General features: G+C 44.7%; 2 protein-coding genes across 14 annotated transcripts in view; one reads left to right on the forward strand and one right to left on the reverse strand.

The window, feature by feature from the left end:
• On the forward strand, positions 1–7924 carry RAB39B (RAB39B, member RAS oncogene family). Its single transcript, XM_053990610.1, has 2 exons — positions 1–271; positions 4361–7924. The coding sequence occupies exons 1-2, from the start codon at positions 57–59 to the stop codon at positions 4785–4787; spliced, it is 642 nt and encodes a 213-aa protein (XP_053846585.1). The 5' UTR covers positions 1–56; the 3' UTR covers positions 4788–7924.
• A 1191-nt stretch (positions 7925–9115) lies between these two features.
• Positions 9116–24475, reverse strand: part of VBP1 (VHL binding protein 1) — a 39585-nt gene continuing 24225 nt past the window's right edge. For 8 of the 13 annotated variants that reach the window (XM_053990605.1, XM_053990604.1, XM_053990596.1 and 5 more), the window contains 2 exons: positions 24362–24469; positions 19435–23786 (listed from right to left, as the gene is read on the reverse strand). In XM_053990605.1, the coding sequence (XP_053846580.1) occupies positions 23772–23786; positions 24362–24469 (123 nt within the window). In that variant the 3' untranslated portion in view covers positions 19435–23771. Of the gene's footprint in view, positions 10308–11258; positions 11398–13105; positions 13205–13657; positions 13725–14306; positions 14432–18478; positions 18585–19434; positions 23787–24361; positions 24470–24475 lie in introns of those variants that run through there. The other 5 variants (XM_053990609.1, XM_053990607.1, XM_053990600.1 and 2 more) reach the window with 5 other exon arrangements.

Consider the following 24475-nt stretch of genomic DNA (forward strand, 5'->3'; position numbering starts at 1 on the left):
GGCCGGGCATGGGCGGCGCGGCGGCGGGCGGGCGCTGAGGGGCCGGCGGCAGCAGGATGGAGGCGATCTGGCTGTACCAGTTCCGCCTGATCGTCATCGGCGACTCCACCGTGGGCAAGTCCTGCCTCATCCGCCGCTTCACCGAGGGGCGCTTCGCCCAGATCTCCGACCCCACCGTGGGCGTGGATTTCTTCTCCAGGCTGGTGGAGATCGAGCCTGGCAAGAGGATCAAGCTGCAGATCTGGGACACGGCCGGGCAGGAGCGGTTCCGGTGAGACCCGCGGCGCGGGGCTGGGGGCTGCGGGCCCGGCCCCGGCTTGGGCGGGGGGCCCGCGGCCGGGTGAGGCGTGTGGAAATGAGACAAAGAAGAGTCAAATTGGCACCTTTTGTGACCCCCGTCCTTCCCCCCATCCCTGGGACCCGTGTCCACCCCAAATGGCCGCATGCAGATGTGCAGGATGTGCAGGTGTGGATGTCCAGGAGCGGCCCCGCTGCCGCTGGGGAGGGATACGAGGCCCGAGGCAGCGCTGGGTCCGCGTTTCACCAGCCTGGAGGTGTCCTTGCATCAGCGGATGCAGCTGGCAGGGAAAGCGCCTGCTTCCCCCCGGTGCGGAGGCAGTGGCCAGGATGTTTCACAGCCGAACACTTGCGCTGAGGCTCGCGAAACGCAGTGGAATATGCGTTTTGGTGCTCTGCTGCGACAGCAGAGCTCAGCTCTCCGTAGGACGGAGAAAGGTCGGGACAAACCTTTGGCTGTGGCTGTGCAGAGATGACAGGTGCCTTCTGGAGAGTGCCACGCCGAGCGCTGCATGGGCACAGACAATCTGGGAGCTTAAGCAACAGTAACCAAGTCTCGATGAGGTAAAATAAAGGCAGCATGTGGGACCATGCCAAGTTTCCCACAGGACTGTGTGGGAAAAACAGCAGCCCTGGTTGGAGCAGCTCGACCCCAGCCAAAGAGGGGCTCAGACCTGCTGCTCAGACAGTGCTCATTTTGAAGGCGTGTGAGTGTACCCGCAGCTCCTGGCCTCCTGTTTGCTTGTATTTTTCATGTGTCTTTAACCCTGACCCACTCCTCCATCCTGCTCCCTCTGGGATCACTTCCTGTGTTCCACATCTCTGTGCAGCATCACAGAGCTTCTACTTATGCGCTGTAATGACTCGCCTGAGGAATGTTTTGGTTTCATTCAGTAGATGAAAACTCCCCTACCCCACCCCTCTCACCACCTTCCCTCGCATCTGTGGCACTGGCATCTGGCCCAGGATGTGCAGTAGTTGGTCCTTATCCACTGACAGGATTTTCCTCTGCTACCTTGACACCTTGCAGGCAAGGAGATGGTGCTTTATTCTGCTGGGAGAGGAGGTGCTTTAGCTTGCAGTTGCATCAGCTTCCAGCTTTGGATCTCTGGCTGAGCTCTATAGAGAACACCTGAGTGCTGTCCCCTGTTCTGCCGTTGCTGTGAGGAGCAAGAGCTGTTGGGTGGCTTCAATTTCCTTTCTTTTGCACATGAGGAAGTCCGGGGCCCTGGAGGCTGCTTGCCCTCCATGCTGGGGCTGACCCGGGCCGCACTTGGGTTGTCAGCATGATGAGCAGGTGACCTTCAGAGCAAGGGCAGCTGCACTGCTGCGGTGGGCAGCAGCCTGCAAAGGCAGGAAGGGTGCAGGGGGCAAGAATGGTCAGTGACAGTAAAAAAACCCCACTGTGCAACTTCAAAATGCCCTTACAAAAGTGCAGACTTGAATTCCCAATGTGAAAAGCTGGAGCAAATCCAGAGGCCTTTATGGTGCACTCTGAAATGGGAAAAAAAAATAAGGTAAAATCTGGTTTGTGTTTATCCCTTCACTCTTAGCCCTGTGACAAATTGTGCCCCATGAAGACAACTCTTGGGCTCCTTCTACAAGGAATGTTTCTTGGGCAGAGACAAGAATTAGCTGTTATTGGAATCAGCCAAAGCCCTTGGACTTGTCATAGGCAAGAAGCACAGTGGAGCAGGTACTCTCCAGAAACCTGAAACTTTTTTTGTCATTTGTCAAGCACAGGGAATTTCTTAAGAGGAAATCTGTAAGAATGAGCTCCCCGCTTTCAGATTTGAGCATTTCCAGTCCGCTTTGCATAGTTTAACAGCTGCCCCACGAGGACAAAACCACTGTAGTTATTTTGAAAACACCTTGGCATTCTCTGAGCAGCAGCTGTGTTACAATTTTGCTCTTCCTGACCCCCTGTTGTGAGCTCTTTCACTCTCCATAAATTAGTAGCAATTTCTGTGCAGTCAAGGCTTAAATTACAGTTAAACGTGTGCCACTCTATTTTGCCAGACCAGGCCCCAGAACATGCTGCCTGGGACAGTGTTGAGGCTGCTTTGGAGCTGTGGAAGAACAGGGTCCAGTTCTTCCGGGATCCAGCAGGTTTTACTCATCTCTTGTTGCTCAGATACTGCTGTTCCCTTGTCTGAAACGTGATGTTGTGTAATGCTAGCAAAAGCAAAAGCCTGTGCAGCCCTCGCTCCCTGGAACTGTGTCCCACCACCTACAGAAGAGCTGTTTCCTTGCAGCCAGCAGCTCTCCCTTGGCTGAGAGGGAAACACTCCAACAAACAGGCGTGGGCCCTGGCTGGAGGGGTCCCCACCATGGGTACAGAGCAGGGGACAGTTCCAGACAGAGATGTTGCCTGTATGTTAAAACTTGGCCAAAGTAGGTGCAAGTCCCTGCACTGCTCTGCATCAGTGTTTGTGGCAAGAGGAGGGAAGGCAGAAACCTCAAAAGGGAGCTGGGGAGGGATGTGCAGCATGAAGGCAGTATGATTTGCCTCCTGCAGGTCAGTGAGGAAAACAGTTGTGGAAAAGGCTTTAAGAAAAGGCACTGAGACCTTCACCTAATTTTACCTTGAAGCAGCATTCAGCTTAGATCCCATCATGTCTTTCAGGAGTACCTGAGGCATTGTTGTTGCTGGCAGGAGCCAGGGCTGATGGCACAGAGCACAAGGGAGAAGCAGAAATGTCTGTGACAGTGTGGGGGTGAATTCAAAATGCCAATATCTATTTGCAGCTGGCCAGATAGCAAAAGGCAGATCTAGTTCCCTCAGTGCCAAATGTGCAGAGTGACTATTGTTCCTAAGCCAAACAGTTGGACAGGAGAAACTATCCAAACATAGCCAGCTATGTTTTTTCCTCTGCTTCTGGCTTTCTTCGGTTTTGTCTGTGAATTTTTACTCATCACTGTATGTTTGTTGATGAAACAATTCTTGAAAACTCTAGTTCATCCTTTCTTGGGGAATTTTGACAGATACACACACTAGAGGACCAAATAGCACCTAACAACAGTCTTGCATAGCCAAAAAAAGACTGTCCTAAGGTAAAAATGCAGCAGTGCTTACATTACTCCAGCAAGGAAAGTTCAGGCCTGAGTGTGAATTCCTCCAGGGACTGAAACTGATCATTGCATCTGGATTTAGAGCATATCCATGACTTGCAGAAACACTATTGTTCATCAGCTTCTTGGTTTTCCCTTGTGTAGTAGTCACTGAACTGTAGCTCTGCTTAGCCTCATGGCCTCGGCTTTGCTCCATCGCCCCGTGTTTGCTGATTTCCTGTGCTGCTCCTGGCTGCCTTGGGCTGGCCTGGCTCGGAAGAGCTGTGGGACATGTACTTCATTTTCCAGCCTGCAGTTCCAGGGTCTTTTTGGTGACTATTTAAAGTCAGTATTTGGCAGGAACATGACCAGTGTTGGTGTAGATTCTCCTTGGAAGCTTTTGGATTATTTTGCTGTTTCTTGGTCGGTGCCACTAACAGTAACGGTGTCCTGTCACTGCAATGTCACTTTAATCCAGTTGTGTAGAGGAAGAAGCTGTAGGGATGGGTGAATGTCCCTATCCCAGGGCCCTGGGTATATGGAGGAGAGCTACAACCCCATGGACAGCCTTTCCAGATCTCTGACTTCCTGCTTTTATGTGGCTGTCAGAGAGCGGGTGTTTGGTTTCAATTGAATCCTTTGATTTGTCACAGTGCTTCTAAACCAGTGGGTTAGATGAGGTGTCCAGAGAACTGACATGGTGGGGCGTGGGACTCAACAGCCAGGGACATAAAGAAATCCATGAGGGAAAAAAAGTGGTGGTGGGGATTTTAAAGAGAGCCATAATCAGTGGGGCAGTTACCCAAGTGTGAAATCTTTAAGCCAAAATAAGTTTTCCTTTTAAATGACAGTCCCTACAGAGCACAAGCTGGAAGTTCTAAAACGTTGCCTGAATGGCCTTCTCTTGCCCTGTATTCTGCAGGGTAGACAGGGTGGTGGTAATGCTGCTTTCTTAAAGGACAAACATTCAGACAGCTGTAACTTAACACTGTTGTGGCTCCTTGGCTTGCAGGTCCATCACCAGAGCCTACTACAGGAACTCGGTTGGAGGACTCCTCCTCTTTGACATTACAAACCGCAGGTCTTTCCAGAACGTCCACGAGTGGCTGGAGGAGACCAAGGTGCACGTCCAGCCATACCAGATCGTCTTTGTTCTGGTAGGGCACAAGTGTGACCTTGACACACAGCGGCAAGTGACCAGGCACGAGGCGGAGAAACTGGCTGCTGCCTATGGCATGAAGTACATTGAGACCTCAGCTCGGGATGCCATTAACGTGGAGAAGGCCTTCACGGATCTGACTCGTGATATATACGAGCTGGTGAAAAGGGGGGACATTTCAATCCAGGAGGGATGGGAAGGGGTAAAGAGCGGGTTTGTCCCGAACGTAGTGCACTCTTCAGAAGAAGTGGTGAAATCAGATAGACGGTGCTTGTGCTGAGCTCCTCTAGAGAGGCGAGTGGTGATGAACTCTACTAACCAAACGTTCTTTACTAAGTGAACTCAGTGTGACAGAAGGGAGAGCAACACTCCCGTTGTGAACAGCCTCCCACATTGTTTTGGACACCAGGACAGACCCTGGAAAGAAATGTTCTGTTCCAAATAACCTTTCAGAACTGGGGGCTACAAACCTGAAGGAGAGTGAGTGAGGGTGCATGTGGATGATGTAAGGAGACAGGAAGCAGAAAGGAGGGGCTGCACAACACAGGAGAGGGTATACAGAGCTGAATGGGCTGGTACATGCCAGGGTACTGTACATGTTCTCTTTTAAGTAAACCCATAGCTCCCTGCTGGCCTTTGGAGCCACAGGATGGATACTCAGTCGTATGACAAACAGGCAGACAGAGAGAAAGCAGGAGGACATTTTGGTTTGTGTCAGCTATTTCTTTCCAGGAAGGTCTAAAGGCAGCACAGATACCATTTCCTCATAAGGTCAGTTCCACAGGAGAAGTTTACTGACATGATATGCACACTTCTGAATTTTCTTTCTTATGTTCTTGAACCTAGTTGTATAGCAAAGAATATTTTGTGGGATTTAAAGAGGAAAACAGTAGTTATTTGATTGGTAATTAAAATTTAAATTATTCCTCCCTTAACAGTGTTTTTCTTGCTGTGCAGAACCAAGACTCTAAGTGGCAATTCTTGCTGCAGTAGAGATTATTCAATGCAATTTTTACTCATTTAGTGCCTGGGTGAATACCTTGAAAGTACCCCAAGTTCAGGGCTTTCCAGCAGAATTAAGTGATCAAAAGCATAAAGAGAGAACCATGTCCTCAGGTGTTATGTTTTAAGACTGGGGTGTTGCAGCCAGGTGGGACACACCATTTCTGTCTCAGTAACAGCACTGTGCTGACCTTACCAGCCAGGTCACAAGGAGGGATGGAAAGGAGGGAGGGAAAAAAGAAACCCAACAAAATAAAAAACTTGAAAAGCTTAACTCAGGTGCATCAGACATCCTAAAAGGTGAGATTAGCTCTTAAAGAAGTTAAATAGCATTGAAACCAACAGCTTGCATCGGTACTTTCTGCTGTTAAAGTGTCATTTTCTGTCTTGGCCTCTGTGGAAGAGAACTGGCCCTGGGAAGGTAGAAGACACAGCAGGAGTGTCTGAACAGGTAGAGAGGGAAGCCTCAAGACACACTCAAGAGTAAAATTTGTTTTCCTCCATGTTTTAGTTTGACAAAAGAAGATCCATCTCAGGCTGGCCATCATGGGATGGCGGCCATGTCACAAAAGCTGTATGTAGGTGGATGTTTTCTGGGAATGCCATTCACCACTTAAATGCTTTGCTTCTGCTAAATTTTAACCCAAGCTTTTGAAGTGCAATAGGGTGACTGTGCTCCTGTAGCAAATTAGGGAACTTCAGCCTATTGAAAGCCAGCAAACAAAACTATAGTGACTTTTTTACTTGTGTTTGAAAGCTTTATACACCAAACTGCAATGGGCAGGAGGGGGGGATTAGGTAAAAGCCACAGGAAGCATCTAGTGTTTATTTTTGGCCTCTGAGTAGAGAAAAAGAAAATATTTGTTCCAGCTTTTTAATCTGCCCTGTCCTCAGAAATACAGGTCTTGATTGCTGTTGAGTTCAGACTGTTTCTCCTTCTGAACATGTTCTCACAGTTTGCAGCAGCCCACGGGCGGGTCTGTATTAAGAAAAAACCTGCGGTTCCCATACTGAAGCTGTAAAAAACCCAAACCCACAGCAAACCCAACCCAACAACCCAGAGCCTGAACACTTTTGTTTTTGGTGTTCTAGGAACAATTTCCGTTCCTGGGCTCTGCAGGGGAGCAGCAGCACTGCACCTGCTGGGAGGGCACAGGGAGCAAATGCCAGGAAGGGGGGGTGGCAGTGGCCTGGCACTTCTTGGTGTGCTTGTCACTGCTTGAATAGGCTGTGAATGCATCCCACACCTCCTGCTAAAGGCCAGTGAATGCCAGGCACTTCTGGTTGAGTGCCCTGAAGATTAAAAAGAAAAAGAAAAGTATTCCCTTTACAAAATCTGTTTCTGGGTGAGCAAAGGTGGGTGCAGGGAGCTCCCCAGGAACTGGGCAGGGCAGAGTGCAAGGTTTGCTCAGACCAGCTCAGTCAGTTGCATTTCACAAAGGCAGGGACACAGTACCAAAGGGTCGGTTTCTTTGTTCCCTGGATGGAAAGTCCACCTAGCAGCTGCTTCAGCTTTTCAGGAGCCAGCTGGATACTAGGTGTGTCTGGGGGTGTCTGGCCGAGGATAGCAGCAGCCCCAAGGGCACAGAGCCAGAGTGTGACATGAAGGGCAGTGAGGAATTGGATCAGACATTTTAGCAATAGTCACATTCTGTATTTCCCTGTGTGAGAGCCTGGCCAGAGGGGAAAGATCACTTTTCATGAGAAACACAATATTTTATTTAATGGGTTTTGGACATTCCCCGTTACTGCTCCCAGGGAGAAATTCCAGAAAGCCTAAGCCAGTAAGTGCATTCAGGCCTTCAGAGTAAATGTTCAATTTAAATACAGAAGTGTTGTAATTCTAAAGAGAAACAGTACAGAATAAAATGTACACGTCTTAACTAGAGTTAATAAATTGTTATATTAAATGATAGAGAAATCATTATCTACATCTTTTTCTAATTCCTTGCATTTTCTAGACAGCTTATTAAAATATAGGAAATGTAGATTCATCTGTACAAAATTTGGAATGTTTTTTCTAAGATGAAGAACTTATTGGATATGCTAAGAATTCTTTTCTAACAACTGGTTTTAATGCTTTGACTTAGAGGGACTTTAAGAAATCAGGTGGTGATACCTCTCACAGGGTAAAGGTCAGGAGCTCTTATACTCTAGGACAAAAAGAGAAAAAAAAAGCAAAAGCTAACTTTCTGTGGTCTCTACCACATGTTAAAAACAATCTGCATGTTAAACTGAACTTGCTCAGAACCTCCAGAATAAAAGCGTACTTTACACTGTCCTTGCTTTGTTATGCGCTGTAACGAAATGTGAAAATAATGCTGTATTTAGCTGTCTGTATGTGACTGAAAATATGCTTGTATTTAGCAAAATGGTTACTACGTGATAATGTGAAATTCAAAACTTGTAAAGAAACTTTGGTGTTTTTTTTTCCCCCTGCCCATTCTCTCTTAGTGTGGTCCCTGTCCCTGCTCCGTATTCCAGTCAGGGCTGGATCCACCATTCCCAGGCACTGCCTCACAGCCACTGGACACCCTTCCCTGCAGGGCCTGCCTCACACTGCAGACCCTGTCCTCTGCCTGGCTGAGAAAAAGCAGACTAACTGCTCTGAGACAAAACCACCCCCTGCTCCCTGCAGCTGCAGCTACCACAGCCTTGGCCCCTCCAGGAGGCCTCTGCAGGTCTGGTGGCAGGGCAGCTACAACAGCAAAGGGCAGAGCAGACAGAGGCAAGGATTAGTCATGGAGCTCATCTGTGAGTTTTGGGGGGTTTTATTTACCTCTGATCAAACACACAAACACCAAACCCTGAGTTATGATTGCCACAGCCAAATCTCCCCTTCCCCAGGAACCAGACCCCTTTGAACAAAGGAGCCATTTCAGCTCCAAGGCTGGCACCCTGTCCCCTCTGACACTAAGCAGCAGCTTCCTGGCAGTGGCTGATTTTGCTCGGTTCTGCTTTTGCTGTGCAAAAATGCTTAACTGGTCATTTAGTTGTGTACAACAAAGGCAGGCAACTGCTGCCTTAGGACCAGCCAGGGGTGGGGGGGGGAAAAGCACAGCCTGTTGGGATCTCATTAATCCAAACTGAAGAAAAAACTGTAAGAGAAATCAGGCTCTGTTTGCAGCTGCCTTTCCATCATTGCTGATGCTCGAAAAACAAAATGGAGAGCAGCAGCCTGCGGCCTGAGCAGTGCCACATCCTGCTGCTGCTGCAGATACCTGCTGGAGAATAAGGTAGGGCTCCACACTCCTCTGCTGCAGCCACAGACACTGAAACAACAGCATTGCCCTGGGGAAGGAAGAGATGAGCCCAGGCCCTTACTGGTGACCAGTGCTAAGGGTTTACCTGCTCTCTGGCCTTCCCTGCAGCTCACTTTTTGACAGGCACAGTACTGGTAAATCACTTGCTTTCAGTCACCAATTCAGACATGCTGACTCACACTCCCCCTTTCATTCATGCCAAGATCCAGCAGCCACACTTTTCACGTCTGCTGCTTCCATGGAATTTTTCACCCCCCCATGCCCTGTTAAGGGAGGGAAACATTACAGAAGATCACACATCACATTCATGACTTTCACACAAAGAAAAATGCACAAAAACAGCTGTTTGCCGCAACTGTTTAGTTTTACTATTTTAATATCATGAAATAAAAGTACAAAAAATTTACAGGTATATTGTTTCTTACATGAAGATTGAACAGTTAACATTTGCATTTATTTTGCAGTGAAACCTGTACTCTCAGTCACAGAATGTGATTATTAGCCACTGACATCACCACTGAGCATTTCATTTTAGAAAGAAACTGCAAAGGAAGAGGCAACAATCTTGCAAGGCTTCGTAAGGACCAAAAAAATACTCCAACTGTACCACCAGAGGTCATGTTCCAGTCAGCCATCCTGATCTAACACAGGTTTCATCACCTGGGAGGCTGTGTTCAGACATTTGGACTGGACATGTGGGCCAAGGGGGTGGAAATGGGAGGCTCTCACAAGCTGTGGGCTCTTGGGTCCTTGTTCAACGCGTTCCCCGAAATAACCAGCGTGGGCACACGTATGAAAAACAAGGGTGAGACCTGCAGGCCTGACATCCCCTGTGCTGCTCACTCCTTTCCCAGTGCTCTGAGGACAAATCACAAACTGCTGCATGGGAAGTGCTGAGAGCTCAGTAACAGGCAGTTAGCTAACCCAGAGTTACTACAAGTTTATCCCAAGTGGACATCCAGGAATGCCTGCAGACTGGTGCTGCCATTAACTGACTGAAAGGGAAACAACCCCAGGATTCCACTCTATTTTTGTTGTTTCCTAGAACATTACAGCCACACATCTTCCCAGCCCAAGTCAAAGTTAACTCCATCAGCTGTACAGAGATGAAAAAGAAAAACCTTGCATTGCCTTAGCCTGTGAATATGTCAGACTCCATTTCAGACATGCCCCTCAGCTTTTCAGACAGGCTTTCAGGTAGAAATTTATTTATGACGGACTGGTCTGGTCAAAATACTACATCCTTTGCTGGACTGTGTGGTGCCTTTTCAAATTATTCATTTTATGAAGCATGCATGAAACCAAATTTTGAGTTTACAAATAAATAAAATGGTGCTCACCATTAGTTTTTATATTTTTTACCATTTACTGAAATGCTGAAAGTAACTCAGTCCTGAATGAGGTTTGGGGGGTGTTTAAATAAAAAATACTTGGAAATTGAAACCACATTTAAAATTGGAAAAACTATGCTTTGTTTTTGGATGGGTCTTGCTTGTTTCTTCTCTTTACGTCCCAATTATAAACTCTAGCCATATCTGAGGGTGTGGAATTAAGGAAACAGCTCATGCTACCAGGAAAGAGAAAAAAAAAGCTTCTTAAAAAAGGAGAAAAAGCAGGTTACAGAGTTGGCCACTTAGTTACAACAGTCACTATAGAAAGCATTTCATGAAAGGGCTGACTTGGTGCAGAGCTTCAGCTCTCAGGAACACTGGTAACTGTTGGTAACTGCAGTATTTGTATCATTACTTAAAAAACCTCCATAAAGACATTGCAGAGAAACACAATTTTAGTTTTGTTTAACTAATCTGCTGATTTCAGTCAAGCTGCTCATATCAGCTGTATTTGCCTCTTTCAGGCATCCAAAACTCCTGCAGCACTAAGACAGCTCAAGTGTCAACTTGAAAGAACGAGCAGCTGTGCCTTCATTAAACTAAATCTAATGCTTCACTTAATGGCTACACTCATTAAAATAGTTTTTAACTCAAAAGTGTAAAAAACAACCCCATGCACCCAGGAAGGAGGTGGTACATGACAGTATAAAGAAATTTAAAAAACACTGAGCACAGCCCAAGCCAGTCCCCCTTGCTTGCTGCAGCAGGGCTTGTGCCACTTGGAGGCAGCTGCAAAAGGTGTGATGGGCAACAAAGAACAATGTTCATATGCTCTAGAGAAAGAGTCACTCTGCTTTAAGGTGGTCACCTGGGCATCAATCCCTGCTTCCAACTCACTCTGGAGTCAGTCTGGGTTGCAACCACTGCAGTAGATTTCATGAGGACACAAACACAAGTTTTGTTACCTCTCAGACACCACCTCCAACTTAGCCCTGCAAACACAATGTTCCATTACATTGCTAGGACAGTAAAGTTCACAGGTGCTACAGAATTTTGAGGCAGCCAGTTGAAGATAGAAACACATCAGAAAGTTGGTTGTTACCTGGATGTTGGCTTTCACATACATCTTCTCCCCCACATGAATGAAAAGGATACTGACTTCTGTAGTGGTGAACTGATCTCTGAGAAAATCCAGGTCTTCCTCTAGAAGATCGAGGTTTTTTGTGGCTGTTGACAAATTCTTCTCTAACAGAGCCTGAGCTTCATCAATATCATATTCAAGCATCACATTGGCCTAAAAAAGAAAGATTGATAAAAGCTCTTACTCTTGCATTGTAAGGACTAAGCCTCACCAAGCGTATTTTAGGCTGTTGTTCAAATCCCGTTAGCAAGACTGTCCTGACAGGCCAAGACAAGATCCAGGACAGGCAATGTCCAAATCCACTTGAGGCCCCCACCCCTTCAATAACTGAGTAATAAATCTTCCTAGTGACTTAAAGTTAAGTTCTCTTCCTATAGCTAAGCAAGAAAGGATTTCTTCCCCTGGGGGTCACATTCAGCCTTTCAGGTATTAGCATCTCATCCTCCCTGTATTTGAAAAGTGAGAGACCTTACAATTCTTAGCAGCACCTTCAGGTGCCACACAACTCTAGAAACAGTTTTTGTTGGATTCAAGATAAACCTCTGTGTGGCACGCTGACAAACTGCTGTCACTGTCAGTAACAAGAGCTACTACAGGTATTAGAGATACAACAGATATAAAAGTCCTCTCTGATGCTGTGGTAATTGTTTTTAATCCACACATGGTTGTTTCAGTAAGAAGCTACCACAGGACAAGATAAAAGAGCTGTATCAGGTGAAAATGCACCAATAAAGCTTTGTCCTTTTCAAGAATGGAGCCACAGTCTGTGACTGACAGGATCCCACAGAAGGCTACATGAGCTGCCAGAGCTGGATAAGCTGTTCTTTAAAGCAAGTGGAGGCCAGAGATCCACAGTTAAGAGTGACATGCATAGTTACAGAGTGTAGACAACAAGCAGGAGAAAGGCAGGAGGCCAAGAACACCTAAACAAAATGAATTGTGTGTGGCATTTCATTAGAGCTTTTCAGTGTGAACTGTCAACAAGATGAACCTTCTCTGATGTTATGTTAGAAAATAAACCTGGAATGTTCGATGAAAGTCAGTGTTTATGAATTCTGAAGACAGTCTCCTAATAGCAACAGGCATCAGAATTTTTTTTTTCTTTTTATGATAGAAGTGGGAAAGGTTGGGAGCAACAGTTCAGTTAGTCTGGACAGTTCCTGTGTCAACAGTGTTTCTGTCCTAACCAAGAGGTTTTGTTTGGCAGCCAACACTGGGATTTAGGAACATCCATGATTTAAAAGTCTCAAAATAAGCATGAGTAGGTTAATCTCCACATGTAATGAAGTCTCTAAATACAAAATACTCCAACCTGATAGTGCTTAAGTACTTAGGAATCTGGGTTGTGAATGCTGATCCCAGCAGGCTTTAGTACAAAGTCCACTCTAAATGCTGGCAGATACCTGTGAGCAACAGAAATCCCAGCTTTCCCTGAAAAGGTGCATGAAAAGGGAAAGCAAGATGCTGAATACAAATAACAGAGAAGATGGGAAGCTACTTGCCAAACTAAGTTATTGTACTAGGCACATTCCCATGCCAGGCAACGGCATTAATCTGAACCAAAAAGTGACAGAAATGGTAAGGGAAACACAAACAAGCTTTTTGGAAAGAACAATCCAGCAAAAAGACAATTCTCTGAAGTCTTACTGTTCAGGAACCAAATAGAATGGAGCAAGAAATCTTCACTAACACACTGAAGTTGCCTGGTTAGATGTGCTCTGCTGCCAGGGAGCAGCACCACCATGCACCCATCACCAGAATCACGCCCACCACAAACAGGGGAGACAGCAACCAAAACTCTCTTTCACAATCCTTTTATAAGTTATTGAAACAGTTTCAGAGAAAGTTCCATTTTACTTACCCCCAACCACAAACAAACTTTATCTGTAGGAGGAACTGAAGCTTTGCAGTAGAGATTATCTGCCAATAAAAATCTGGTTTCCATTGGATGTGTGGAATCCTTAAGACAAATGATAAAACTTACAATTGCTATTTTCACTGGAAACATGTTAAAGACATAAAACTTAGAATAAAGAGCACACTTTTCTGCTTTCTGCCATTGATACAGTATTAACTTGTGTGGAATTCTACATAACTTTACTTCAACATAACTTTACTTCAACAATACATTTTTGAAAGATATATTTAAAAACAATACAGAAATCTTTATAAAGAATGGAGATGAAGTCAAAGCTTAGCTGCAATCTATACACTATTAAAAATGAAGTTTGCATTACAAACATTAACTTTTTTGAACTAGCTTTCAAAAAGTACTACATACCTTTAAAAATAATTCTGTTATTTATAAAGGCATATTAAGTGTGCTCTCCAAAACATTTCTTGCAATGTGTTCTGTTAGGGCGGAAAGGTAGTTAGCTTTTCTCATATTCATTAGATATTCAAAATAATTTACCTTTTTCTTCTGCATGTGTTTTAAAATTTCTAATGTCTGTTTAATTTCAGGAATCTGACTTTTTAGCCTGTGAATTAACAACAGTCATAATTTATTATTTTACAGAGATACAGTTTCCTAAACAAGTGATCAGTTTTACTATACAGTCCACCCTCCATTTTAAAACTTGTTAACAGCTTCTTCCAGCTTACAAACACAGGTTTGAAAGACATGGCATGTAAAGGCAGCTCAGCTCCAGCTTCACCTGCCCCTCACAACACCGAGGCTGGCTGGCTTTGGAAGCACAGCAATGCACTCAGCTTTCACACGACACAGTAACAGTGACAGACCCCCTTGTACTAAAACGTACATTCTGCATAGTTGTTATCTCCCAGAGGACAGGGAAACCTCAGCAGAAATACAGGTCAAAACCACTGCAGGTAAAACAAAACAAGTGTGTTTCTTCTGAGGTTCATGGACTACTCTGACAGCGAGAGCCACAGGATTCTGCACTGTTCAAGCAAAAGTTCTCCAGAGCTGAGGGCATTGCGCTCCCCGACAGCCCTGGCAGAGGCACCATCCCCACGGCCTTCCTGGCCACTAGACTTCATACTTTAAAAAAACAGAACTGTGCTAAACATTTTCCAAATCTGCAAAAATTACAACTTACCTCCTTTTCTTCTGAGCAAGATTAAGTTCCAGAAATTTATACTTCTGATACTGCTCATCCAGCTTCTTAAGAACTACATCTGCTGTCTCATTTCCAGGCTGTTTCATAAAAGAATCTACATCTTCCTTTAAGGGGAGAAAGAAACCCTCAGTGTTAGAGAGTTTTATGGAAATCCTAGACACAGACATGCTATCCTCTTACTGCAGCTACATCTAGAGGGCGTTTGAAACATAAACAAACTTCTTTTTTGGACTGGAGTACAAAAGCATTTTGTTTCTTTTCTTAGTCATCTCTTCATTTCCCCATCTCTGCTTTTTTTTTTTTTTTTTTTTTTGTAGGGAACTAAGGGATAGGTGCAAGGATTACTTCATATTTGTGAGAAGATGGTAAGTGGTGCTTTCAGTCCTGGTCGATGTCAAGTGACACCTTACAGGGGTGGGTATCCCTGGAGCATGGCTAAACCTGGGTTTCCTACCAGTAAAGCAGGGATAATGCTTCTCTGTGGCTAACCAGATTATGAACTATTTTGGATAAAAGTGATGAAGGAAAAGAGCCTTATCAAGCATGTTGTGGAAGAAAAAGATGCAAAAGGGGGAAAACTGAGCTCTCTGTACAGACAGAGACTATGGATGTGAACAGCCTGGTTTCCAAAGCTCCTTCTACAGTTAGCAGGAAGCCACAGAAACCTCTAGAGAACAACTCCAGCCAGTCCTACCATCAACTGACAGCGAGAGCCACGGGACTGGCAGGAAAAGCTGCCAGAGAAGAAAGGCCTGAGCTAGCAAGGATGTCAACCTTGGTATGTGCCTCCTTCAGAACCCCAGGAAGCAGTTCACCTGCTGGGGGCAAATGTTCCCAGTTTCTGAAAGGTACATCAGGCCAGGGATCAACCACGTGTTTTTGGCCTGGCCACCGGGTACACACATAATTCCAGATGACGCCACTCCCCCACTGAGGTAATTCTGCCCTTGTCTACACAGCTTGGTAAAATCTGACAGAAGCCCTACCACAGGCCTCTTCAGCTCCTCCTTTTGAACTTGGTGTCTCCATTCCAGAAGTTTCACACCAGAAAAAGACTGTAATATGTTACTAAAGTGATATCAGACATGGAGCTGCTCCCCCTCGTTATGATGCCTTAACTCTCTTGGCTAAAGAAACTTACTAGGAAATTACTGAATGTGGTAAGAAGTCCTTGCCTTCCTTATCATTAAGGAAATCTGTAGCAGAACATGAACTCCACAACCTGCAGCAAGCAGCACTGTCCAGGTGGTAGATCCAAACTCAACAGACCACACCTCAGACTACCTGAAAAATGCCTCGAGCTACCTCAGTCCGGGAAGCATTCCTGCCTCTGGATAAAGCTCCCAAAGAAGTCTTCAACAAAGAAAACAAGGATTAGGTTTGGGAAAGTGTTGTCAAAGGGAGGCCTGAGGACACTGTGAAATGAAACTCCCTCTTGTGGAAGCAGCTCTGCTTGTTTAAACCACCTAGGGCAGAAAGCAAAAGCAGGTGGGCAGCAGCTCCCCTCACACTCTGCCTGGCACCCAGCTCTGCCTCAGCTCCCACCTGTCTGTGCACAGGGACAGGACACAATCCACATCCTCCTGAGACAAAGATGCTGAGAAGTTAATCCAGAAGTAAATCCACACCCCCTATATACTGGTGATCTCCTTCCACTACATAATGTCCCAGGTCAAGGTGAGCTCAGATTTACCCCCAAGATTTTCTAGCTGGGGCTTCCAAGCCTGCTGCTCAGGCTCTTTCCCCTTCTCCCCATCTGCAAGGCTGAGGCACAGTCACTTCTTTAAGCTTGACCAGAACAGCTCTGAGGCACAGCTGGCTGCCAAAGCCATTAGGATCCTCACTTTGTGGTGTACTCCAGAGCAACTCCACTGCAGAATTCTTACAACACTTACAGGTTCTGCAAGGACCTGCCAAAACTCATCTGTATATTTTTATGAAGAAAATTCACTGGCAAAGCACCATTTTGCAACCTTCAAGCCAAGCCACAGGAATGTTCTGTGGAAGCCCTGAAGTGTAGCAGGGTAGTGCATTCCCACATGTCCCTACGGTTCTCTTCTGAGTGATGACCCAAATAAAGAGCTGCAGGCCCTCACTCTGCAGAGAGCTTCATCACCTGGGGGCATGTGCAGAGAACATGCCAAGAGACACGTATTTGCAGACCTGCATCCTCACACCTGCTGAAGAAGGCAGAACAAAGAAGGCATTTTATTTGGAAATGTCTGGGCAAGACCTCAAAACCACCATGGCTGAAACTTCTGTTTTAAGAGTTTGTTATCCAGCAAAATCCTGTGTCTTAACACTACTTACTCTGAGTGCTTCACTTGAAATCTGGAGAGGGACAAGAATGTACAGAACAACTGCCTCAGAGAAGACATGGGCCATAAATTGTGTGAGGAGCCTCTACTGAACCAAGACACTTAGAGGAAACATCTCTGAAGACAAGATTCACAGTAAGACTGCCCATGCAAGTCTTTAAATGTTTTTGAAATAGAAACCTATTTTCTGAACTAAAAAAAGTTCAGAAAGACTAGTAAAACCTACCCTCAAGACATCAGTATTTTCACGCTGCAGAGCAGAATACCATTACAACTTCTCAGTGCAGGCTTACTTTGAATAAAAGAAAGTCTATTTTAACATCTACATCCAAGTACTCTATGATCACCATTGAAGATCTCTTCTGCAGACACAACTGTATTTGATCAGAGCACCTGTCAAAACTGAGAATTAGGAAGTTTCCAAGATGTTCAGATCCATAGATTATGAAGATCCACAAGGTCTTGAAGAACTGAAGAGAAGCACAGGACTAAGGCACAGCCCCAGTACTCTTGATACCACATGTTACAGCACATAAGATACTTCAGACACAGGTACTGAAAGGAAACTACATGGAACCAAACCCAGCAACTACAAAGGCAGCCACCAGCACGGAATGAGGGATGTGACAGGTGCCCTTAAAGTGTTTGCTGAGGCTGTTCATGTCCTGCTTCCTGCCAGGTGGCCACCTGCACTGCAGAGTCAGCAGAGACCACAAGTTCTCCTCTGTCAGGATCAGTGAGGTCTCACAGGGCAGCTGAGACCTCTCTTTCACTTTCATCTATGCTGGTCTCTCATGAGGCATGGAAAGAAGTTAGCTGGAAGCAGCAATGGTTTTCCAGCCCAGTAAGGATTTGCCAGATGCCAATTATTGTTAAAAACCTTAAAGGAAAAGGAGGAATTGGATCACTGAAAGTAAATGCACTGAAAGTAAAAGCAAATGTAGTTTGTCTGGTCAGGTCCTATGCCCAGACAAGACACATCAGCAGTACAAGCACTACCTCTAGAAACACCAAACTGCAAGTCAAACAAATTTATCTCTATAAAAGCAGTTGTATCAGATGGGGGACATCGGATATCCAACATTCCCCAAGATCCCCAAGACAGCTAGATACAGCCACTGTGATCAATAATTATTGATCAAAGGAAATAAAACAGCAATCAAGACCGTGTACCAAGAGTAAGCTCACAGCTGAAAGCGGACAACAGATGATTGTGAGATTATGTCACTGCATAAGTCACTGGTTCCTGCTTTTCAACCCCTCAACAGAATCATCAAACGCTCGGTACATCAGTTTTTAAAGTTGGATAAACAAGTTCGGCCTGTTTTCCAAAGATACACATTTGCTGTTTTTCAAGAACACATAGGCGCTTCTGAACAGTGAATCTTCTCAGCAGTGTAAAACTTGATTAAGAGACGAAGCTGTATGGAAAGGTGCTTGGAGCAGGCACGTTATCCGTGGGGCAGGAGCGGCAAGGCGTGCCCCGCCCAGTGTGCCAGGAGGGCTCTCCCAACACGCTGCTCGCTGCCCTGCGTCTGCCGTGCAACACCACGATACTGCTTAACGCGGGCACCTGAGCTTCCCGTACGGTAACGCACCAGCTCGGGATCCAAACAGGGCAACTCACCCGGGAAAGGGCCCACGACTGAGGCCGTGAAGGGCCTCCGCCATCCGCGCCCCCCGGGTACCGCCCGCCCGCCCGCCGAGGTGCCGCCTCACGGGGGCCGGGCCCGGCTGGCGGAGCACAGCCCTCACTCCTCGTGAACGCCGCCTCGGGGATGCCCAGCCCCACGCCCCAGGAGCACCGGCTCAGGGCTGCCCGGCCCCGCTCACCACGAACGCCGCCTCAGGGATGCCGAGCGGGCCGCGCTTCCCGCCCGCCGCTGCCGCCGCCTCGCTGCCTCCGGCCGCCGCCATTTGGGAACGGACGGTGCATGCGCGGCGTGCGCCACACGGCGTCACCGCGTCAGCGCCGAGCGGGGCGGCGGCAGCCCCGGGCACCGCCCTTTGGCCCGGGAGGAAGGGGCAGGAAGGGGAGGGCTCCGGCAGGAGGACGGGGAGGGCTCCGGTGTGAAAAGGAAGGCTCGGGCAGCGGGGTGCCTGGGGTGGCAGGAACTGCGAGTGCCTTGGCTGCCCTGTCCCGGGAGGGAGATGTCGCCTTTCCCACCCTCTCCTTCTGCCGACGGAGGAAGCGCCCTTGTTTCTAAACGCAGCTGCTCTGCCTTTCCTCAGCGTAGAGGACAAGCCAAATAGAGCAAACAGGAGCAATGCCTTTAGCAATTGACAATAAACGCCTCTAAAGGCGCACCAGTACTGCCGGCCCGTGGCCTCGCAGTGAGCTCACTGAGCGCCGGCCGCTCCGGGCAGCGCCGGGCCGAGCCCGCAGCCCATCGCTGCTGCCCGGCGCCTCCGCACTGAGATGGAACACGAACACGAACGAACTATTAAGTAGTCCAAACTCACAACTGAAAACAGATCTCTGAAACCTAAAGAAACAAAAATACAACTATTAAAATTAGAATTTTCTGATGTAGAAAGAAGGAGCACCTGCAGCAGCCACGTTTCCTTAACCTGTCCCAGGCCCGCACTCTGCTGGAATGATGATGGCTGGGGAATGAATCCAGCTCTAGGCAAACTCAACCAAGGCTCACAGTCTCCCTGGAGCCTTCTCTTCTCCAGTGTAAACACAGATGAGGAACAAGCCAATTAAGCACCCTAATTCAGCCATGGCTTATAGGCATTATAGAAAGCCTTAAGCCTAAGAACACACACAAAAAAAAAAGATCACGTATACACAAAGCTTGCATATGCCAAAGTTTATTTTTTTCCAAAACTTGTTTCATCAAATATGTGGATATGAGCAGTTTTTAAAAAAATGAACAATTTGCATATTAACAAATTGTGAAGTTCCACAATTAAAATATCAACACAGCCAGTCTTGTGCTTAGGCTTTTTTTTTTTCTTTAAAAATTAATAGAACATAAATCCTTAGATTTTTTTTTTCCAGTTTGTGGCTAGTATATTTTCCACACATTCTGTATTCTTATAAAATGAAGGAACTCACAGAAAGGAACAGCTGTACAAGAATACATCTGAAAAAAAGCAACCTAAATTATCATAGCTCCTTTTAAATAAATATCCAATAAAAGGCACAAACCTGTTATGGGGGAAAACATAACATACAAAACAAGACCTATTAAATAAATAAGGTGTGGGTTAGGGTGAGGGAAATCTGTTCCAGCACCTATTTTGTCATTGCTCCAAGATGAGATTCCAGCCAAACATTTGGTAAAGGATTAAGCTTAATCACAAGGATACACATCTGAGATATACTGCAAGATTTGACGTTACAATTCCTGTTGTAACTGTACCAGTTACTACAATCTCTTTAAATAAATGATCATGAGAATCTGCATAAAGTAGTGATGCAGCAATGATCACTGACAAGTCAGATACATCTTCAGAGTCATAGCAACAGGTTTTCTATAGTCCTAGCTATCAGTAATGTATAAATGATAACATATACAGTTTCCATTGCTCAAAAATATAATCTTTTCAATGGAAATAAATGACTGATACAATGCCTTTAGATGTTATCCTTACAATACAAACTACCCCAAACAAAGTTTTCCTTTTTATGTACAAATTAAGCACCGATCCACAGTGCATACTATTCTAATTGTAAACCCCCGTCCCTGCCACACATCAAAATATCCAGTTGGGGATAGATACACCCTGTATTCAGTGTTGTAGTCAGAAGTTTTGCTGTTGTTACTTTTGCGTGTGGTTTTTGCCGTTGGTTTTGTCTCTTTCTTAAACAAGTCCATTTGTTATTTTACCTACAAATATTCCACCACTATGTGCACAGAATAGAGATTTTTCTAGTACACATGTCCAAAATTTATTTTTAAAAAATCAGCAAGTTCTTGGAGGCAAAGTCAAACTACATCTAGAGAACATTAGAAAACCCCAGTTATTTAGAGAGGTACATGTTCAAGTCCAAGAGGCCTCACACAATCCACATTTCCAAAGTCCCTCAGAAGTCATCCTATGGCGTATTCCTTGATAGTCTGCCTGTAGCAGCACCAAGTCCCAGCAAGCGAGGCTCAAGTGACCCACTAAAGTAAAATAATGCAAAGTGTACAGCACAAATCAAAGTCTTCCTCCTTGTTCAGACAAACATGGAGAGACATCTTAGTTATCGGCTTCCTGAAGTATTCAGAACATGATTCTGTTCCAATGAGTTGGAAGGAAAATCACATTTATATACATCTCTCTTCACTCATCACAACTACTGTTCGCAGTTTCTGCAGGCTGGTACAGTCACCCTCAGAACCCTGGTGTTCAAAGTGGTTTTTTTTTGTGGAGAATAGCCATAAAAGCCTTGACAGCATCCTAAGTCCTTGGTTTTCACTTCTCATGTATGTTATTTAAACACATACTCTGCCATTTTATGTGTTCCAATATGCACAAGAAGAGTTGGGCAAAACCCAGTCCTGCGCACTTGTGTGCAGAGAGAAGGTACAAAGGGATCTTTGCTTCACAAGGATCAAGCTGTAAGCTGTGTTTCAAAGCAACAAAAGAAGGTAGGTTATAAAGTTTTAAAAACATACTTTGTGGCTGTTTCTCCTTTTTAATACTAATAAGTTGGTATCAGACAGCTTTGCTATAAGAAAGCAGACCAAAAGAACCATTAAAAGATCCAGAGCAAATCAGATGTAATGCAAGCTATTATCCAGTACTAAATCCATTTCTGAGCCAGGTATATTCCAGATATTCAGAATCTGAAATAAAGTTGTAACAAATATATACTCCTTGCCAGGCATTTATTTGCATATTTTATTAAAATAATGTGTTATTACTTATACAACTCAGTATAAGAAAGACCTAACAGCTTACAGTGCTAGGAACTGCCTGCTTGTAGCACTCTCACTTCTGCCATTAATGCCCAGACATTTATACTACATGGACAGATCTAATTTGAACACAAGACTTTTGACTGCTGAACGAATCTATAGAATTCACTGTATCTTAAATAAACAGTCCCCTCAATGCAACGACCCATTCTAAATGGCATCTATTCCCTCAGCATGGGGAGGGCAGCTATAGGCACTGAAGAACTCATTGGCTTAAAATTGTACAATTGTTCAACCCAATAAAGGTGGATTAAAGCTTGAAGCCCTTTGTAATTCAAACTTGAACATTAAACTACCATATACTGGGTCCAAATTCTTTCAAAATCAATATACATCAAGGAACACTGAGTTTTAAATTTCTGCAAGGTTTCATTTTCCAGGAAATTAGCAGTTACAGATTTCAAGGGTTGGGGAGAAGACTTTTGTTTCTTTTGCATTGATTCATTGGGCAAAATATTTACCATAGGGTTAAGAAATACTACTTTTGCACTCTTTGGACGGAATTAGCCATTTGGAAAAATAGAAGGGTTGTTCTCACTCTGAGAAATGTGCTTAATTTAGAAGTTTTCTACAGGAGAGTTTAACAAGCTTCTCAGGCCTATCTGCATTTATGGTGAGAGTGAGAGATATTTCTGCAATTACAGACTCTCCCAAAAGATAAAAGACATATTACACTGGAGGTCTATTGTAACAATAGAAAACTCAGCTTTAATATTAATTATTATTAGAAGTAATTTTAGAGGAGAGCTTTTAATTGCATTTTGCCACAAAACATCTGGAGGAAAGGTTGTTCCCACTTCTATCTACTTAATTATAACTACTGTTTTTTTTTAATGCTATCACTTTTTATCAGACAGTGAAAAATACAAGATAAGGCATTTTCATAGCCAATTTCAGTTCTGAAGGAAGATTTAAGTACAAAATATGTTCCAGAAGTCTGTATACATCTGACCCATTGTGAACAGCAATACTTCTTAAATTACTTGATTTTAAAGATTTTCCTCTCAAAAAGAGTCTGGATTTCTTAATGTAGCATTTTACCTTGAAATTACTACAGAAGAAAAAGATTACTGCAGCATCAAAGAAACAACTATCTAAAAGTTTACATGTATATACACATTTAAAAATAATTATTTTTATATGGTTTACAACCAGGTTCTTATTTCAAAAGAGAAGCACAAGCTATTCTTTACAGCTGGACAATTTCAAAATAGTTGCCAGTTCATGAGTGTCAGCATGACTGCAAGGTTTGAGTCTTTTGACCTAATGGACTTTAGAAAGTAGAGCTGGCTCTCTTGCCTCCACTGCAGTTATCAACAAGACCCTCAGAGCGCTCCCATGTGCTGTGGTTGGGGCACCAACAGACCCTGGCTCCAAGGCAGCTCTTCCCTGAGCCCCTGCTGGGAGGTGCCACCTGCAGAGAAGGTACCTGTGGAAGTGCAGCTGCTGGCACCTCCTGGAGGCAGCATGAGCTGCTCTGGAACACCCTCACTTCCCCTACTCCATCACAGACTTGCAGCCTTGCAGCTGCTGCTCTTTTTACTTAGCCCTGTAATACTGACATACCAATGGAGCAATTTATTATTTTTACTGTCTGTGTAATATGTGTCTTGTTGATTCACAGCATTTCAAACTCACATTATAAAGTTTGCAAATACTATAAGCTATTCTAATGTGAAAAAGCTGTCTGATGTCACACAATGGTGGCCTTACGATAATGCAAGCACTGCTCTATCAGAGTATTTATTAGAGCACATAAAAATTTTATTGCTCAACTTGATTTCATGTTGTGTCTTGGTTACAACAGCCACATAATTTATTACTAAAATAAATAACCTTGACATTCTCAGTCAATTCCTAAAGTAATCCACTGATGATTAAGGTTGTAGAGCAATCATGTAATCTTCTCCTTGATTTTGAACATCATAATCCAGCTTGCACCTTCTGAGTCAACCTCAATAAAAATACAGTTTTCTGCTGAGCAGTTAAAAAAAAAAAAGAAAAAAAAATCAGGAAACAAACATGACTTCACACTGCAGTGACTGTTATAAACAAGAATCTCTAAAGCATTGCAGTTCAAAATAATATTGTATTATACAGGGAATAAACAGTTGCCCTGTTCAGGAATACATCATGGAAAGATTGAAATTCAGTCTTTTCATTTTTTTACCAGTATTTGGTTGTTCTCACATCTTGTTGCTTTGGTGGTTCTACATAAACTGTATCTGTGAAACAAAGATTACGTATTAATGCCACTTAAATAACAAATGCTTTCCCAGTGTTTTAGAATAAAGAACCTATTTGGCTGCTTTGCTACTTTAAGTCTATAGGCTTTGGCACTTTCAAAAAACCCCAAAGAATATTAAGACCTATGTATTTGGATGACAGGAGTACAGTTTCTCCAGCTTGAATGATCTCCTGTCCATGCCTTTTTCACTCCCACATCACCTGACCCTTGAAGAAGCTTCAACACTGGTCTGGTCAGCATGATTAAACCAAGTATCCAGCTAATGTCACAGGGAGACTAAAACCTATATATCTTCACCTGTTTACTTAATATTGAAACAGTGAGAAGTAAAAATCTGATTTTTACTTTCTTCCTTGCTTCCTATAATTCCATCCTCCTCACCAGCAAAATATATATATAATTTGCCTCCTCACCAGCAAAAGTTGCTGCCCTAGACTGAGGAACCCCTCACTTTCACATGCAGAAATACACCTGCAGCCTTTCATGAAGCATTTGGTTGTGTTTGCCAAGGCTGAAGTTTCAATGTCAGCAAGATTAAAGAGCACTGTTCACCTGAGTTTCAGAAACGGGTGCAAAAGGATTTGTTGGCCTTAGACCAGGCTGTGTGTACATCATTGACTGGGGTGCCATCAAAGGAGCAGCTCCAACCTGAGGAGGTACCTGTGA

Source organism: Vidua macroura, chromosome 14, assembly GCF_024509145.1.
Source record: "Vidua macroura isolate BioBank_ID:100142 chromosome 14, ASM2450914v1, whole genome shotgun sequence".
Lineage (NCBI taxonomy): Eukaryota > Metazoa > Chordata > Aves > Passeriformes > Viduidae > Vidua > Vidua macroura.